Source organism: Ambystoma mexicanum, chromosome 2q, assembly GCF_040938575.1.
Source record: "Ambystoma mexicanum isolate Mex_15411 chromosome 2q, UKY_AmexF1_1, whole genome shotgun sequence".
Classification (NCBI taxonomy): domain Eukaryota; kingdom Metazoa; phylum Chordata; class Amphibia; order Caudata; family Ambystomatidae; genus Ambystoma; species Ambystoma mexicanum.
The window spans coordinates 1,436,488,588-1,436,507,396 of NC_090924.1; the positions used below are offsets into that span (position 1 = coordinate 1,436,488,588).

The 18,809-nt window shown below is 46.7% G+C and overlaps 1 protein-coding gene across 1 annotated transcript in view; it reads right to left on the reverse strand.

Annotated features, from left to right (window-relative positions):
* Nucleotides 1–18,809, reverse strand: part of F8 (coagulation factor VIII) — a 906,500-nt gene that overhangs the window by 509,898 nt on the left and 377,793 nt on the right. Inside the window, exons 2-4 of the mRNA XM_069648978.1 lie at nt 16,271–16,392; nt 15,462–15,584; nt 4,597–4,809 (exon numbers count right to left, since the gene is read on the reverse strand). Of these exons, the coding sequence (XP_069505079.1) occupies nt 4,597–4,809; nt 15,462–15,584; nt 16,271–16,392 (458 nt within the window). The remainder of the gene's footprint in view (nt 1–4,596; nt 4,810–15,461; nt 15,585–16,270; nt 16,393–18,809) is intronic.

Below are 18,809 nucleotides of genomic sequence, written 5' to 3' on the forward strand. Positions count from 1 at the left end.
TGTAGGATAAACTGCAAGCACACCGTGATGCGTACACAGGTTGCGGGTCAATTGGTCGAAAACATTTGGTCGACGGGACAACTGGTCGACACCATTTGGTCGAATGCCAAATGGTCAAATTTTTTATTTATTTTTTTTACCCCTTTTTTGGGTTTTTTGGGGGGGTCCCCCCCCCCCAACCCCCTTTTTTTTCTTTTTTTTTTTTTTCCCCACACGAAAACCCACAAAACACATATATAAATAAAAATAAAAAATTCGACCATTTGGCATTCGACCAAATGGTGTCGACCAAATTGCAGTCGACCAGTTTGTTGTCGACCAATTGACCGGACACCGCGCACACACACACACCATACTATCAGCTGATACATTCCAATGTCTTGTTATGTGTGTGTTCTTGTTAAATGGTTGTATAGGGCTTAACCTATAAAAGTGCAACACACCCTGTGCGTGTGTAAACAATACATTCAGCTTTTCTGGGGTCCATGTTGTGACGAATCTGGGTGATTCGTCCCTTCTCCCCAGAGGAGAGCCAACCCCTTTGAGGCTATGGAGGTGAGCCCCCTATGCAAAACACTCCCTAGGGGTCTGGGCAAGTGGGGCCTCACTGGAAGTGACTCCCCTCTTGAGGACAAGCACTCCCCTTTCAGCATGGTACTCCCTGTCCAAAGCAACCTTTCTGCATGTATGGGTGCCGGAAAAACAGTTGCATTGCCTGTGACCCCAATAAGTCACCAGGATTCTTCCTTGACTCTATTGGCTTCAGGTAAAATCAGCTCCGGTCAAGGGGAAGGAGAGGACAGAAAGTCAACTGTCCTTGTAGTATTTCATACTAAAGCTGTGAAGATAATCTGTAAGAACTGTAAGACTGAGAACAATTCGAATGCCATAGAGCCAGGCAGAAGTCCATACCAAGGCTGTTATGCAAGACTCCCTTTTCTCTTAGTTAGGTACTGTCTAAAGTGGTAGGGTACTTATGATTCGGACAGAAGACTTTTTGTGTGGACTTGACGTGCATCCATAGTTTTACTTTTGTTAGGTAGGGAACATCCCTCATAGAAATCGGGCAAGTTTGGAGTTTTCTTTTAATTTAAATAAAACTCTTTCTGAGCATGTCACGAAGTTGTCCGACACCTTCTTCTGGTTCACCAGATAATCTACTTTCATTGTTTAGTTCTAAACGCACGTCATGTCCTTAAATTCTTGGGATTAGAGTTCTTTCTGAGCATGAGATTTAAATACAGTTCTAGAGATTTTTATCTGCATAGAATACATCACATTATTTTGACAATGGTTGTTTTTGAAAATATGTCTTTCAGCTGTATGACTAATTATAAACTGAAATGGTTTGTGATGCTGCTTATTTTAATGTACATGTGCCATCAATAGTTTATTTCTTTTTAATGTTGGGATTGCAACCGGAGCCTTCATTAGTGTCCACTGTGAGCCTTGCACCTGCATAAAGAGCACTGCTACTAGACCAGGCACAAGTTGGTTTCAGACCAATGAGAGGAACAGAATCAGCTCTCCTCTCAATATGGGACGACCTAAAAACTAACGCAGACTCGGACAACAGTACAAATCCTTCCTAACAAACAGAACCGAAACCGTCTGGATGAAACCTTTTAAATCCAAACCCAGAGTCTCCACATGCAGAGTACCACAAGGATCATCCTTCTCGCTGCTTCTATTCAACATCTACATGTACCTATTAATCAAACTCATCAAAAAACATGGCCTCACATGCTACAACTACGCCGACGATACTCAAATTATCTTCAACATACAAGACACCTGAGAAGAAAACACCACACTAGAGAATTGCCTTCGCGACATATTCAACTGGATGAACCTCAACCATCTCAAAATCAACCCAGGCAAAACAGAGATAATGATTGTTTCAAAAAAGGGAGGAGACATCAACTGCATCCCCTGGCCAAGAGAGCTTGGCACCACACCAGAACCATCATCAACTGTAAAAAATCTAGAGGTCCTGATGGATAACAACCTCACTCTAGAGCCACAAGTAAACTCTCTACTCAAGAAATGTTTCTTCCTCCTGCGAGCAGCAAAAAGGATTCTACCGTTCCTGTCATTCGCCAACAAAACACTTACCATCATCGCTCTGATCATGTCCAGAGTAGACTACGCCAATAGCCTATACCTGGGCATGCCCGAACAACTTCTCAAAAAACGGCAACGCACACAAAATGCAGCAGCCAGACACCTCCTCAAGCTACCCAGAAGAGAACACATCACACCCGCGCTAAAAATACTACACTGGCTACCATTAAAACAGCGAATAAAGTTCAAGTCCATGTGCATCACGCACAGAGCAATACACAAACAAGGCGCAGAATTCCTAAGCGATAAACTACGCCTACATCAACCGACAAGAACACTGAGATCAAGCCCCGACATACGCCTGGAACCAAAACCCTACAACAGAAAAAAACTTGGAGGATCCTCTTTCTCTCACCAGGCACCTAAAGCCTGGAATGACCAACCTAGGGATATACAGAACACAACAAACCACCTAGCATTCAGGAAACTCCTCACATCATGGCTCTTCACAGCGTAACCACAAAAGCGACGCAGTAGAATGCCCAGCCATTAAAACAACGATGAAAATAACTCCAACCTCGGCCACTCTCAAATTGGACCAACACTCAACCCAAAGAACCGACCACACAACAGACCATAAGGTATCATGGGAAATAGCCACAAAAGGAAGTCTCCAGAGACTGATCACATACTTAGACCCAGACGAAAGCCCTTAAGTGACTCATCCACTCGTACGTACCGGGCGGACCATATCCAAACCGGCAGACACATTTAGATAGAAAGTTTGTCTGAAGAGTCCACTACACCACCACCAGCACCCAAGGAGGAGAATAGACACCCAACCCACATTAATCAATCCATCAGCATTAGAACACCTACAGAGCTCGCTAGAATAGAACAGTAAGGAGCGATTAGAACACTTACAGAGCCCGTTAGAACAGCACAGGGAGCGCCCCACACAAACCAAACCCTGCCAGGCGTAACCCCTTTTGCTCACCCTGATGAGAATGGGAGGATTGGCGACCGCCACACTCGGACAGACTTCGGAACTTCTGTTAAACTTCATACAACCAACAAACAAAAAAACTCAGCATTTCTGCAGACTTATCTGACTCAAAACCCTCACACAACCATCTCTTGCACTACAATCTGCACTTCACAACACCGCAACAACACATAAGCAACACCAACAGCACACGAGGACTTACATCGATCCGATACTCGCACTGAAGCTCAGCACCCGGGGTGTATACCGAGTTGAAGCTGCCAACAGAACACCACTCCTCTCACTATCCTATTCCCGCTTCACCTACTAATCCATCCCACCTTCTCATTTGCAGATCCGCCAGAGCGCCTGGGGACCAACTCCGTCGGTGATTGTGCGCGGTACAAATACCTTTAACATTTAACATTTAACATAACATAAGTGATAATTGCTTAAGCAACACCTTGAGAAATGGCTCCTAACACCTTGCGCTCCTTGCACTTAACGAGCTGATGCACCTTCACCTTCAGGGGCGTGTGACTACTTCATTGGAGTATTATTGATTAACCTTGCTACTCTTTCAGAAATCTTGGTGCAAAGAGCAGTCCCTTTTGCCTTTACGCACAACCTATGCGCATGCGCACGCGCAAGTGCGCGTGTGTGTGTGTGTGCACGCGTGTGTCTATGTCTCAGTGTCTCAGTGTATCATTAATGGCAGAAGTTTGCCTAAGCATTTACTTCTCTGTGTTAAGAGTTTACAATAACATTAAAGAGATCCTGGAGCCAGCGCGTTTTTTTCATGCAAGTAGATGTTCAATTCTGATCAATAATATTGATAATATGACATTGATTTACTCATCTAACACCCCTCACAAGTCATAATCGATACATATATCAATCTGATCCATCATTCATCATGCATTTCCCCTTTGCACCTCTGGGCGGTGATGCATTTCAATCAGTCTACTCACAAACTAGCATATAAGGGGGCCAAGCTTGTGCCCTTTGACATCCCCTCAGCCTCTAGGAAGTACTGGCCATTAAAGTGGAAGACGTTATGGTTAAGAATACACAAAGCAAAACAAAAAGGGATTTAGAATTCATCTTAAACCTCTGGCACTTTCTCTGGGCAACCCTCCAGAGCATCGCTCTTCACCTGCCAAACCGTTACAGAAGGGGAAAGACCATATGCAAATCAGGCAAAGGGGCAGTCCAACCCTAACGGCTAAATCACATCCCTTCTGCATGAGACCACAGGCATCCCTAGACATGCCTAGGAATGGCGCAGACGGGCTAAAAATCAGTGGTGTGGAAGGTTGCCCAGAGCAGTGCCAGTGGTTCAGATCTATCCAAAACCTTCCACCCATCACTTTTATGGTTAGCAGAACGCACAAAGCCATTGTATGAATCATGTGTGTATGGTATGCAACACAAACACCTATTAGCAGGTGTGTGTAGTTCCACTGGAATGTTGAACATAATTATGCACAGAAAGCATATGGTGTGCAATTAAAGCATAATTGTGTTCTCATCTCCACTCCACTCACCTGGCCTGCAGACCAGCAGTGCTCCGATCAGGCCGGCATTGAAATCCCGGGGAGCATCCGTGTGCGAAAAGTAAGCGTAGGTGAGACATGCAGCATCTGCTTCCAAGGGCCCATAGTTGTCTGGAATCTCCCAGACATATGTATGGGTTCCGCCAGGTTCCACCGCACCGTCGTCCTTTTCTGATTGGCTGGTCTCATCATTATATCCGTCGCCTAAAAATAAAAGAGCGGCCTTGGTTGATCTGGTTCGTCTATCGGATTATTCACCCTTCTGTTAAGACAGTGAGTGGGTTAAGGAAATAGTGAGTTTCACAAAGGTGCAAGTACATCTGATTCAGGAAGGGACAGCTGTTTAAGAGTGAAGGGGGGATGAGTGAGTACCTTGCTGATCCAGTGGGTGAGTACACACGTGAGTGAATGCATGCCTGAGCCAGTGACTGAGAGCGTGTGTGTGTGTAAGTGAATTGAGAACATGTTTAAGTGGCTAATCACATTAGTAAATCGGTAATTGATCGACTGTGGGTCAGAGAGGCAGTCAGCAACTTAGTACATGTACATTAGAACTTGGTACATGTGTGGGTGAATGTACCAAGTAGTCTTCTCAGTCTGGTCAGGTTTTTTGGCTTGTTTTTGATTTCCATGTTTTTTTTTTCCCCCTCATGGGTATTAATACCCACCATGCCACACCAGCTTCCCTCCACCGACCCGCCACGCTTTCCTTTTTTTTCATAACCCTTTGAACTTTTCCCATTTCTTCATTATGTCTTTTAGGTCAACCTTATTCAGGAAGAGGCTTTCCAGTAGATGTTTACAAATGTAAATGGTGTGAATCACTACACTGGGATCCCATAAGCAGAGGTGGACACTGGCATGTTCAATGAGGGCTTATGGCTGATGAAGCTTGTGTGGGTGTGGGGTGTTGTGTTGTGTTGTGTATATCTGCATGCAGGTTCCTCTTCATCCCTAGCAGGCCTAGTCTGAGCATCCTCGCCATCCTATCCTGTGGCAATAAACATGCATTGTAAGGAGGCTACCAGAACCTCTCCAAGATCCTCCCGCTCCAACCCATTGGATGGGCTCGGATAATGCAAACACTTATGGAAACTGGAACCAGCAACACATGATGGGAGGCCTCGCAAAACCTCTGTTTTTCAGGGACAGATGTGAAACCAGCTGCGGCTATGGTAGTGCAGGTAACCTTATGCTGACGGCGCTCTCGAGAATAGCGACTGCATTTTGCTCAGAGGTGAGATGGCAGGCATGTGTGTTTTCATGGAATGTGCAGTGAGCACTTTCATATGGCCCATCCTGTGCAAAGAATTGCCCCTATGTGAGATTATTGAGAGCCGGGTGTGCATAGACTGACCAATGCCATAGATACAACCCTTAAAAGTATGGAATGGGTCTCCTCACAATGACGCATATATCAGCTGTCACCATTGTTAGAATATTAAAATTGCAATGAGTATTAACCATTGAGGATTGCCAGGCCTTGGTTCTTTGGGGCCCTGGTTATGGTCACAGCGTCTTTCCCTTTAGTTTGTCTTCTCGAAATGTCCCCTACACCCTTCACAAGCAGACCTTTGTATTGTGTCAACGTGAATTGCACGTTTAAACAGTTATGTCTGGAGAAATAGGACAACCTACCAGCTAAACACCATTTCACCTTATACAGACATTTGAGACCCCAGCCTCTCCACACACTCTGCACCCCTCAAACTGCTCTCCCCATCATTCTCACATTAAATGTAAACTGCTGCTCCTTTTGATATAATAGTCCCCAGTGTATCACCTGTGCACAGTGAATAGTCACTAAAGCAATGCCTGTGTTCATATAATAGTCCCCACTACAGCTCCTGTGCCCAGAGAATAGTCACTACAGCAATGACTGTCTTCATATAATAGTCCCCAGTGTACCTCCTGTGCACAGAGAATCGTCACTACAGCAATGATTATGTTCATATAATAGTCCCCAGTGTGCCTCCTGTGCAGAGAATAGTCACTACAGCAATGATTATGTTCATATAATAGTCCCCAGTGTGCCTTCTGTGCACAGAGAATAGTCACTACAGCAATGCCTGTGTTCATATAATAGTCCCCACTACAGCTCCTGTGCACAGAGAATAGTCACTACAGCAATGCCTGTGTTCGTATAATAGTCCCCTGTGTACCTCCTGTGCCCAGAGAATAGTCACTACAGCAATGCCTGTCTTCATATAATAGTCCCCAGTGTACCTCCTGTGCCCAGAGAATAGTCACTACAGCAATGCCTATGTTCATATAATAGTCCCCACTACAGCTCATGTGCCCAGAGAATATACTCACTACAGCAAAACATGTAGTCATAGAATAGTCCCCATTATACCTAATGTGCCCTGAGAATAGCCCCAACAGCTACCACTATGTTCATATAACAGTCCCTACTATACTGCCTGTGTACACAGAATAGTCCTCACAGCAGCCTCCCTTTTCAGATAATAGTCACCGTTATAGCTCCTGTGCCCAGAGAATAGTCCCCACAGCAACCCCCAACATCATTCCAAATTAATCCTACTCCTCTTTTGAATGCCTTGACTGCAGGCTATCTGTCGCTCCTTCCCTCTCTATCACACTCTCGCTACGATCTACAGGTCCCCTTGACCTATTGCCCTCTTCCTCTCAGAATTTGCAAACCTCTCTTCCTCTCTCCTGGCCTCCTCCCTCAAACGTCTCTTCTTTGGGGACATTAATATCCATCTGGCCTCTCAGGTTGTGGACTCTGTACTCTTTCATGACCCCTGTGACTCTCTCTCTCACAATTCTGCCCTCTGGCCAACCCCACTCTGCCGGACACACCCGGATGCTCTAATATCACTAGACATCCTTCTCTCCAACCCTCTAATTACCCCACTCTCCTGGCCCGACCACTCTCTCCTCTCCTACCACGTTCAGCTCCCTGGCCCCCTGACAATGCCTCCGCCCCCACTGCCAGTCTCCTTCACCGTCATTCGACCAATGAAGCGGGTGTCAGTCACTGCATTCGCCACCACCTTCATCCCTCCTCCTAACCCTACCTCTGACTCCTCTACCGACTCGGCAAAGTCTAATCTCCATCTTTAACACTCTGGACATGAACATTCTCATGAAGCCTGCCTCCAAATACAACTCTTGGTATGACTCTGACATGTCAGCTTTGAAATGCAAGTGCAAAGCTGCTGAGCGGAAGTGGCAGGCCTCAGGTACATCCTCTGACAAGCTGGTGGGTCGACTAATACCAAGGCAATACTGTCTCACTATCCACTCCAAGAAGAGTGCTCATGTCCAAGCCTGCATCTCTGGGGCCACCAATAACAAGGCTGAACTTTTCAAAAGCTGCGAGGAACTAATCCTACTGCAGTCTCTGCCTCTCCCCTCCCCTCAGAAGGCCTCTGCACTGCACTGGCCTCCCACTTCTCCAAAACTCAGGACATCCTGTCTGTACTGTCCTTGACTCCTCTTCGCAACCCCTTCTCTTCCCTTGCCTAGCTTGATCCCGCTCTCCCCATATACAGTCCTCTTTCTCTCCCATTGCAACTGTGCAGCTCTCTAGAGTAGTCCGCTCTATGAAAGTCTTCTCCAAACAGGTGGTCCCCCTGTTCTTCCAGAACTATCAAGGACAACATCTACTCCCTCGCCTCTTCCTTGGCTGACCTCTGCAACCACTGCTTTCCCTCGACCCCTCAGGAATCCCCTTGTGTACCCTCTCCTAAAAAAGCCATTTGCAGACCCTTCATGCCCAGCTAACTATCACCCTATCTTTATCACCCCTTTCTTGCGCAAACTCATGGAGAGTTGATCATCTCCCAACTGACCCACCACACCGAATTGGCTGGCTGCCTCCACGACCACCATTCTGTCTTCAGAGCATCCAGAGGCACGGAAACTGCTCTCCTGAACAGCAGTGAAGACCTGCTCTCTAACCTGGATTCAAACCCTCCCTCTGTTCTGATCCTTCTTGATATTTCCTCTGCCTTTGACACGGTCAATCATACCATCCGCATAAATCGTCTCTGTGACACCCTTGGCATCACATAGCGGGCACTGGCATGGCTGACCTTTTCCTTTCAAACGAACACTCACAAGTGCAATTGGGCCCTTTCCTATTCTCCACCTCACTCTCTACCTGTGGCGTCCCTCAGGGCTCTATGCTATCGCCATGGCTCTTCAACATCTACCTTGCCCCCTGGCCCACTTGATCTCCACCTTCTCTCCTCACTTCCAGTGCTATGCTTACAGCATTCAGCTCTCCTTTAAGCTCCCTCCTATGCCTCCTCCTCTTCCCCTCTCATTCCTGGTTGCCTGACTGCTATTCAGTCATGGTGCTCTTCTAATGATCACTGCCTCAATGCCAGTGAGACAGAGGTCCTTCTTGTTGGGACATCTGCTCATCTCCTTAGAAGCATTCTCCTGTTCCTCACCTTCCCCCAGAGGCTCCATGTCTCCAGAGCCCTGCTTCTCTCTAGGCTGGACTACTGCAACAGCTTCTTCCTCAATCTGCCTCTCTCCTCCCTTCACCCTCTTCAGCTAATCCGCAATAGGGCTGCAAGACTTATCCTTGGCCTCAAGCCCAGGGACCACCTCTCCCCGGCCCTAAAATCTCTCCACTAGCTCCCGGTGACTGCAAGGATCAAATTCAAGACCCCTTGAATCATCCACAAGGCTGTCTGGGGCTTGGGTCCTCTCTAAATCCAGCTTTCTCTCTCTAAATACCTCCCAGCTAGAGTTATTCGGTCCTCTAACTCCAACTCTCTTCAGGTCAGACGCTTCTCCACACAGAGAGCAGAAGGTAGATTCCTTTCCTTGTCAGGATCCTCCCTCGGAACAGCCTCCCTGCCCCCCTCAGACTTGAGCCAGATCTTCTTAAATTCCAGAAAGTTCTCAAGACTTTCCTTTTCTCCTCTTCCTTCCTTCTCCCCCTCCCGTGCTAATGTATCTCCGCCGCTGTGACTGGTGCCTGGTCCCTTCTGTGTCATACAGCGACCAGACCATCCCCAACCAGTCTCCACCAGCACCCCTTATTATTATCATAAATATAATAATAACAAGCCACCTTACTAGCACTTGCCCTCGCGCGCCCTTCCCCGGACTAGCCCGAATCTAGTCCACCCTGTCCACTGCACTTATCTGTCCTCCCCCCCCTCTTTCCCCTGGTACTTGCCCTCGCGCGCCCTTCCCCGACTAGCCCGAATCTAGTCCACCCTGTCCACTGCACTTATCTGTTCTCCCCCCCTCTTTCCCCTGGTACTTGCCCTCGCGCGCCCTTCCCCGGACTAGCCCGAATCTAGTCCACCCTGTCCACTGCACTTATCTGTCCTCCTCCCCCCCTTTCCCCTGGTACTTGCCCTCGCGCGCCCTTCCCCGAACTAGCCCGAATCTGGTCCACCCTGTCCACTGCACTTGTCTGTCCTCCCCCCCTTCCCCTGGTACATGCCCTCGTGGCTCTCCTCAGCACTTGCTCACCCCTTTGGGCGCACCACGTTGGCACCTCACCCCCTCCCATCCCTGCCCCCTACACTACCCTCCCATGCACTTTTATCATCCCTGTCTCTGCACTTGCACGGTAGGATTGTCACGAGGCCAATATATCCGTCACTGTTGTTTGTATCCCTATGCCGCCCCCACCCTTTTTTGTCTTGTGGCGCTGGAAACACTTGTGTATGGGTGCCATACAAATGACCAATAAATAAATAATCAAGTGCTTTTTTAAGTTAATCTTCTGCTTTTATGATGGACCCTGTGGGATGCAAGCAGGAGGGATCTCCTTGGGGGGGGGGGGGACAGTGGAAAACATGCATATTTTCTGACAGGAGATGGTCTCCAAAAGAAGCTTTAGAAGTGAAGAAGAGGTGATACCCTTCTGGAATGGAGAAGAGTCTGACTGTGTGCATTCATCACATGACCAAGCCTATCTGCACCAAGATGGAAGAGCTGCATCTAGTATTCCAGTGCAGACACCGGTCGATTTTAGCTTCGGCCCCATCCGTGGAAGATATGGGGTGGGTCAGAATGAGAATGACACGCTCATAAGATGGTGAAATACACTGGAAGAGTCGGAGTGGGCTCTCTCTCTACCTCCTCTAAAAAGATGTTACATACATTGTCCTCTTCGGACAGAGGTGCTTATTAGGGAGAGCGTTCTTCGTGCGAGTTGCCTAAAGTCAGTTTAATTATATGCATCCCCATTCTGTGAGAAAAAAAAAGTCTGGCGCAATATAGGGGGTGTGGCAACACTTGGTAGGGCCCTCTTGGTCGGGGGCTTAAATGATAGCCCTCATTTCAAACCTTGGGTCCAGATAAGGCCTGTAGTCAGATAATTGTCCCCACTGCAACTCCTGTGCATCCCAGCTCCTCTGCTACCCCTGTATCCCACGTGTGACCTTTGAACAGCGCTCCATCGCTCCCCAGCTAGGTCCTCACGTTTTAAAACCCCCAGACTACATATCCCTAGATACGATCAATTTCCCGAAGGGCCTGGTCTGCCCATCAGCTGTGGCCCTAGTCATGCTATCATGGGGTTTTAGGGCCAATGTCTGCCATTCCTAATGATTGTGTCAACTTGCTAGGACCGAATCCTACTAGAGCCTGGAATGTTCCCTGGCACAGTTCGTGCGGGCAATTAACTGCTGCTAATCAGACAGAACAGAGGGGGCATCTAACGCGAGGGAATGCAAAGGATGTCTATATGGATGGGGTTCCCAGGTCAGGTGCAGGATATTTTGAAAACCAGTCATCACTGGTGAATAAAACCGTGTACTGGCTGCGTCACGTCAGGGCGTGCAGGTCCCTAATACGGTAAGGCATCCTTAACTGTGAGGGAGGCCGGATGCATCCGGGAGACCGGGATCGTATTCAGATTTCCTTGGTGAATACAGTCCTAGTAGACGGACTATTCTCAATGGAGTCCCAAACTTACTCCCCAGCCTGTACCCAAATTACCCTTTATCCAAATGCCCCATTGTCCAACCGCAAAACACCTAGCCATGGATAAAGGCGGAACATGACGTCTGGACCAAAGAGGGGGGAGGGACTGGAGGAGGTGGACTGACTATCCAAGGAAATTGTTGAGAGTGACCACTCTACTGCCCGACAGCCACTGGTGTCGGGTGGCGTCAAAGCAAAAGTAGAATGTAAGGTGATGTCCTGGAATGTGGCTGGGTGGAAAGACTGTGGATGGATTCAGAATGGGTTAGATTTGTCCAGTCATATGATGACAGTGGTAAGACTCGGGAGGACAGCTCAGGGGCAACGTGCTCACCTTGGAAGCAAGATGATGGGGAGCAACACAGGTTCGATCCCCGGGTCCGTGCTTAGAAACCTCTGGGTATTATAAATAAGCAATAATTATAATATTATTAATATAGAGCTGCAGGATTTTAGCTATTTTTGTAAAAATGCAACAAAGTGCACCAGAGGAAGACCCAAAGGTTGATTGGCTTTTCTGGTCAGCCCTGCATTATATTAAAAAGGTCCCCTGAGGTTGGGATGACGTCTTATGGTTGGAAGGTGTCTCTACGGATGGGTGCAATACACTGATCGTCAACATCTATAATGGACCTGGTGGGACTGCACCACTGGAAAGTGTCAAGGCAACCAATTGTATAATTAAGGACAATGAAACTGTCAATAGCATCACTCCCCTGATTCTGGCGATGGGCGACATTAATGTTCAGTTTGCACCGATTGATGTGTTAAGTGGTTTGTGGGATGATCCGGGTGCAGCATATGGGGACCCCCATTACAGTCAGTTAAACCTGTTAGGCTCCAACCATGCGCTACTGATGTTGCTAGGTTATGATAAGGTATTTATTTATTTATTTATTTATTTATTTTATACCAGACTTCCATTTTGGGGCACTCAAGACAGGCTGTTAAATGGTCTTTAGATCTGCTCGTGGTTAAGCCCAGTATTTATGCAAGTATTGATTTACATATTGCAAGTATTTGGATGGCTGATGGCCCTCTCCCCCGTATTGGGGATATATATATAATGATATGGTGAAAGCCTTGCAGCCTTTTTTCAGCAAATCAGTGGGGAGAATTAGAAAGATCACCCTAAGGAGTAGGGCTGGCACAACGAGGACAGCTAGATGGCAAAACAAGACCTGTTCATTTATCTCGAAAATACAGCTCTGATTGACAAACCTCAAGTCAGTGCTTGCTACAAGGAATGCAGAACAGGCAAACCACAGATGGGATGAATTGCTGTCTTGCTGTGCAAGGGATGGCCAGGCTAGTTTTTGGAAGCTCATAAAAGGGAGAGACTCGAATTCTGAAGTGATTGTTTTTTGCTACATACCTCTGAATGAATGGTTTCAACACTTCAGCAATTTATATGAAAATGGACATGGTGAGACCCATGAAATATTTCAGAGTGCCAGCATTGAACTTCTCGGCGAGAATTACCCGCCAATTTTAATCACTGAGATGGAGGCAGCCATTTTAGGTCTGGGAAGTGGGAAGGCGCCAGGCCCTGATATAGTCCCTATCGACCTGCTCAAGGAGGAGCTTAATATCTGGGCATGATTGTTGACCCGTGTGTTAGACTTTGTCACCAGGTCTGGGAGTGTTCCACTATCCTGGCGCGATGTAATAATTCTACTGATATTCAAGAAGGGAGGCAAGAAGCATCCAGGGACTTGCAGGCCCATCGCTCTTCTGGAGGTGAGGTCTATGCCAAGGTCTAGCTGACGCGACTTCAACACCGGGCATCTCAGGGGTGGTCTAATAAATCATCTCTAATCCGGCTTTCATACTGGGATAAGCACTGTTGATCAGTGCTTTTGGTTAAGTGCCATCTTGGCTAAGCATGTCTCTGTACAGCACTCTAATATCGATGCAATATTAGTAGATTTGCGTACGGCATTTGATTGTGTTTCCCGTAGGACGTTGTGGTCCGTTTTGAAGAATAAGGGCATCCCAGGGTATCTCGTGGCAAATATTCAGTCTCTATACACTGATAATAGGGAATGAGTGAGGTGGGGGGCTGGGAGGGGAGACAACAGAACTATTTGAGGTAGAGAGGGGGGTTTGCCAGGGGTGTGTGCTGGCCCCCCGCTTATTCTGTTTATATATCAATGTAATCATTGAGGATCTGTTAGACTGTAGTCTTGACCCTCCAAACTTGGGGAAAGATAGGCTCCCTGCGTTATTTTATGTCAATGACGCGGTGTCACTTTCGACAACCTCTATGGGACTGAGACAGAATCTGCCATCTTTCGTTGGGAAAGGCAAGGCACTTTCCATGGTGCTTAATACAGAGAAGACCAAAGTGAGGGTATTTAGCCAGAAATCCAGTAAGAACATCAAACTGACGATCGCAATTGAATGGTGTACCATGGAGCAGGTGAGCTTATACGATTATTTTGGGGTCCGGTTTTCAGAAGATCATACCTGGTCGGCCCATCATATAAAGGCAGTGGCCACCCTAGAAAGGTACATTGGAGGAGTTTGTCGTTTTTATTACAGCCACAGTAGAGAAGCAGTTTCTCCGGTCGTGCAAGGTTGGGCAGCAACTATGTACGGGGCAGAATTGTGAGCCATCATACAATTCCTTCACTAAACGTAGTTGATAATAACTTTTTGAGAGCTTTACTAATGCAGCTAAAAGGAGCACCCATGGCCGGCCTCCATTGGGAATGTGATCTTAAGGAGGCAATTTCTGAGGTACTGGCGACAAAACCAATCTTATACTGGGTTAGAATTTGGAGTGCGCCTTAACTGGGTAAATACAGAGGTGTGCTCAGTAGTCTGTTGAATGTGCCTGGACCAGGCTCTCTGCCTTGGCTTAGGTTTGTCCGTAAAGGTTTAACGGGTTTGGACTTGGTTTTTCTTGTGCAACCTTGCAGGTTTGTCTCCTAGTTCTAAGAAGACAGTGAACAAAGCATGTCACGAGGCAACTATCAATAGCATGAAATGAGCTTGTATCAATTTGAGGGCCGGTTCCCAGTATTTTGAATTAAACCAGCCAGAGGGTATTGAGCCATACTTACACTATGTTGGTCCTGGCTACGCTCGAGCATTATGCATTCAGCTGCGTAATGACACTTTGAAGCTGGCTACAGTTACAGCCAAGTGGTCTGGTTCCAACAATTGCCAGGGCAAGGTCTGTGGTTTCCCTCGGGAAACGACAACACATTTTCTATGGTTTTGTCCAGGATAGAAGGATTTGAGGTAATGGTATCTGCTATCTCTTTCTAGGTTGAGGGACATCAGACTGACTGCTGCAGCTGAACGCTTTTGTAAAAATAGTAATGATCTCAATACAATCTATTTTATGTTTACATTTGTTTTTAGGGCTTGGTTAAGAAGATCGTTTATTCTGGGATTGCTGTGATTACATTTTAAATCTTACTTAAATATTATAGTATGTACTTTCACTGTGTCTGAATTCCAGTGTATTTTGCTTGATTATTAATGTTTGCTTTTTTGTTTTTTTTTGCTTTTTTGCTTTTTTGCTTTTTATGAATTGTGTAATTTTTTTGTGTGTGTAATGTGGTGATGCTTCCATGGTTTTTATAGCCGAATAAAGCTATGTTTGAACACACACCCATATTTGGCAACAAAGCGACTTCTGTGGTCGGATAATTGCCCCCAATGCACCTCCTGTGATAAGATAATATTTTCCACTGCACGCTGGGTCCAGATAATAGCCCCGCCTACAAATGCTGTGCACAGGTAAGTCCCACTGCAACTCCTGTACCCAGGTAATTATCCCTGCTACAGGACATGTGCTCAGATAATGCTTACCACTTTGAATTGTGTCTAATAGTCCCCCTCTCCAAATCCTGCTCTCGGTAATAGTCCCCAGCACCCAAGCTGCGGATCCTGCTAGCAGGGTCTCCACTCACCTTCGGACTCCTTCCAGTAGGACACCCCCACCGCATGGATGCTGAATGGGTGCGAGGCCATATTCTTGAAGTAGACCACCACTGTATCGTAGGTTTCAGCCCGAATGGTGGGGCCCAGGATACCTGCGAAGAATAATGGGAATTAGAAATATCGGTACTGTCCAATTTGACCTGCTCCCATTTGACCGCATCTTTTTGACCTAATTCGGTAGGTCACATGGTACACCTTAATTAAGAAATAGTTGTGGGGTGGGTTGGGGTGGGGTAAGGGTATAGGTTGAGATGGGGGAAGTCAGGGGGGTGTGTGGGGTCTCCCCCCACAATATGGTAGGTTACAGGGGTTCTCCCTCCGCAGTAGGTCAAACAAATTAGGTCAAATGGCCAGCAGGTCAGGGTTTTTAGGTCAAACAAGCCCATATCCGAAATATCAGCTCGGTGTTGTGGGCATTCCTCTATCATTAATTACTTTATTTATCACCGTTCATACTGGACTACCTACAAATGTGAGTCGGGTCAGAACGCAGAGTGGGTGTAGGGTCAAATCTCTAAGTAAGTCCTACTTTGATGGAGTCATGGTAACTGTGCCAGTGGCTGCCTCAGTAAAAGTCCCACCAATTCACAGAGCCCCCAACATCAGTGCCAGTTCTCACCAGCTTCCGTCACGACCGCTACTAACCCCTCTCACTTAACACAACAAGCCACACCAGATAAGTTAAATCTCTAACACAGCTACAATCCTCTTCATCACACAACATTCTCTGCTTCCTTCACTTCCCAAGTCATGAACGGTCGTCCATGAAAATTCTCACCCATCGAGGCCTGTCCCGGCTTGACCTGAGTGAAGGAGGCGTCGCTGTACTCCACATACTTGGCCTTCCTGTAGCGAGTCGGGCTTATCAAGCTGGCCTCGTGTGGCTGTGCTGCTGGAGGTCTGCGGAGAGAAGACAATATCAGATGAGCTCAGCAAACATGTGCCAGGGCCGTGACCATCCTCCCCCAGTTATCCCTCCAAATGCAGGGGACCCTAAGATGGGTAGCAAACACATGGCCGCTGATGGTCCAGTCAAGAAAGGGACCATGATGAGAGGGAAGTCAGCTGCCCCATGCATGGTCTATCTATCTCTGCACCTTTGGGTCTGCGGGTCGATGGGTTATGGCCGATTTCTGGTTGTGCCCGTGGATCTATTTTCCTTTAGAGCTGTGGGTCTATTTATGATTCTGTTAGTCTATGTGTCTGTGGCCTCTGTATCGTTGTGTCTCTTAGGCTTTAGGTCTATGTATCTGCGGCACTGTGGCTCCATAGATCTATCACTATCTGTGCCAGTGGGTCTTCGGGTCATGGGTTTGCCTGGCTTTCAGTCTGTGGGTCTGCGGGTGTATGTATCAGTGGGTCTATGAGTCTATCTATATCTGGGTGTCTGGGGCTGATGGTCTTTTGGTCCCTGGGTCCACAGATTTATCTATCTTTTTCATTCTGGGTGTATGGGGCTATCAGTGGTCTGACGGTCCCTGGGGGTCTATTTATCGTTGTGTTTGTGGATCTTGTGGGATATCTCTCTTTGCGTTTCTAGGTGTATTCGTCTCTCTATCTTTGTGTTTTTTGGTCGCATGGTTCTAGCTTTCTATCTCCATTTGGGTCTGTGGATCTCTCCCTCCCTGGGTCTGTGTGTCTATGTGCCTTAGGGCCTATTGTTTGTGGGTCTGTGGGTCTAGCGTTTTATGGGTTTGTTGGCCTGTGTGTTTTCTGGCCAATATTTCTACCTATGCATCTGCCTTTTGGTGTATGTGGGCCTATCAATATTTGCTTTCTTGTGTCTATCTTTCTCTGGATCTGTGGAGCTACCGATGTTTGTGTCTGTGTTTCTGTCTGGGATTAATGATACTTCTCCCCTTTTCAGTGATGCGGTAGCAGGGGGTGAGAGAGATGATCCACTGTAATGCTATGTTGGCCTTTTCTCTCCTTCAGGGACGTCATTTGGGGGTCGCCAGGGGTCGCAGTTGCGACCTCTGAGCTCTCCCTTGCTACCCTTGTGGTCTCCCTTGCTACCCCTAGAAAAAAAGTATCTTTTTTATAATTTTTTTTACTTTTTTATTTTACTTTTTTTATATATATATAAATGTAAGCTCCTGGGATGTGGCCAGTGTCATGTGGCTCTTTATTTTTGGAGTAGCTGACTTTGTGGTTCAGGACTCGTATAAAAATTTTTTAAAACATTCAAAATACAGGGTTCCACAAGTTTATCACTATGAGCAGTGACGCTAAATAAGAATAGGAATAACACACAATTTGTCTTTCTGGAATACCATCCAATAATTGCTAGACTCATTAAAGGTTTATTTCAGGCACACTTCAGGGGGTGAGCCACTGGTTTAGTGTGTTCCTAAACACCTCAACTGAGCCTTTCACCCTTCTGAGGTCAATAAATGAGTACCAACACAGGTTGTGTGATATTGTATGTATATTTGATCTATATAAAGCGCTTAAGCGTAAGTGCTATATAATACCATATCATTATAATTTGACCTTGGATGTCTGCTTGCCTTCACAGTGATTTGGTAATATAGGCCTTTACACACTGATATTAACGATACATATGGTGATCCATTCTTGTATGAAATGTATATAACATGATAGTGATATCGTAACCATATTTTTCGTAGTGTACTTAGGAACAATATGTGATTTCCCTTCCTGTTTTGTTAAGGGGTGAAAGGTCGTGTTTCATTGCTTCCCGTTATGTCACTTCGAGGTGGGGGGGGTCAAATGACATCATTTCCTCCAATGTCATCACGGGTCAAAGGTCATGTGATGTCACTTCCGCTATCCCTGGCATTTTGGTGAAATGACGTCCCTGCTCGCCTTGTCTTTGATTTCCTCGCAGGGGATGAGACAGATGATCACCCGTAATGCTATGTTGGCGTTTTCTCTCCTTGTCTTTGATTTTCTAGCAGTGGGTGAGACCGATCATGTGTGGATGATGGATGAGGATTCCAGAGGCAATGTTAGAATGATAGCTAGAACTATCGGGCATTTACAGCAAAGACCTAGACAGGGTGAATAAAGTCTTGAAGGCATTTCTGTCTTGGGTGGCCATGAACTTCCTAGCTCTAAATAACATGTCTCTCACCTCATGACCACCTGCTCATACTTCGTCCATTTGTCATGGCAGATTTGTCCTTATCTATCAGAATCTAATAGGGCCATGAGCCCGGCAGCGATCCTTAATACACAAATGGACTATTGCAACAGCTTGCTTGTTGGAACTTCTCAAACAAACCTGAAAAGCTTACAGGTGATTAAAAATGGAGCAGAACGTGTCGTCTGTGGTATCGGTCGTCAGTCTCATA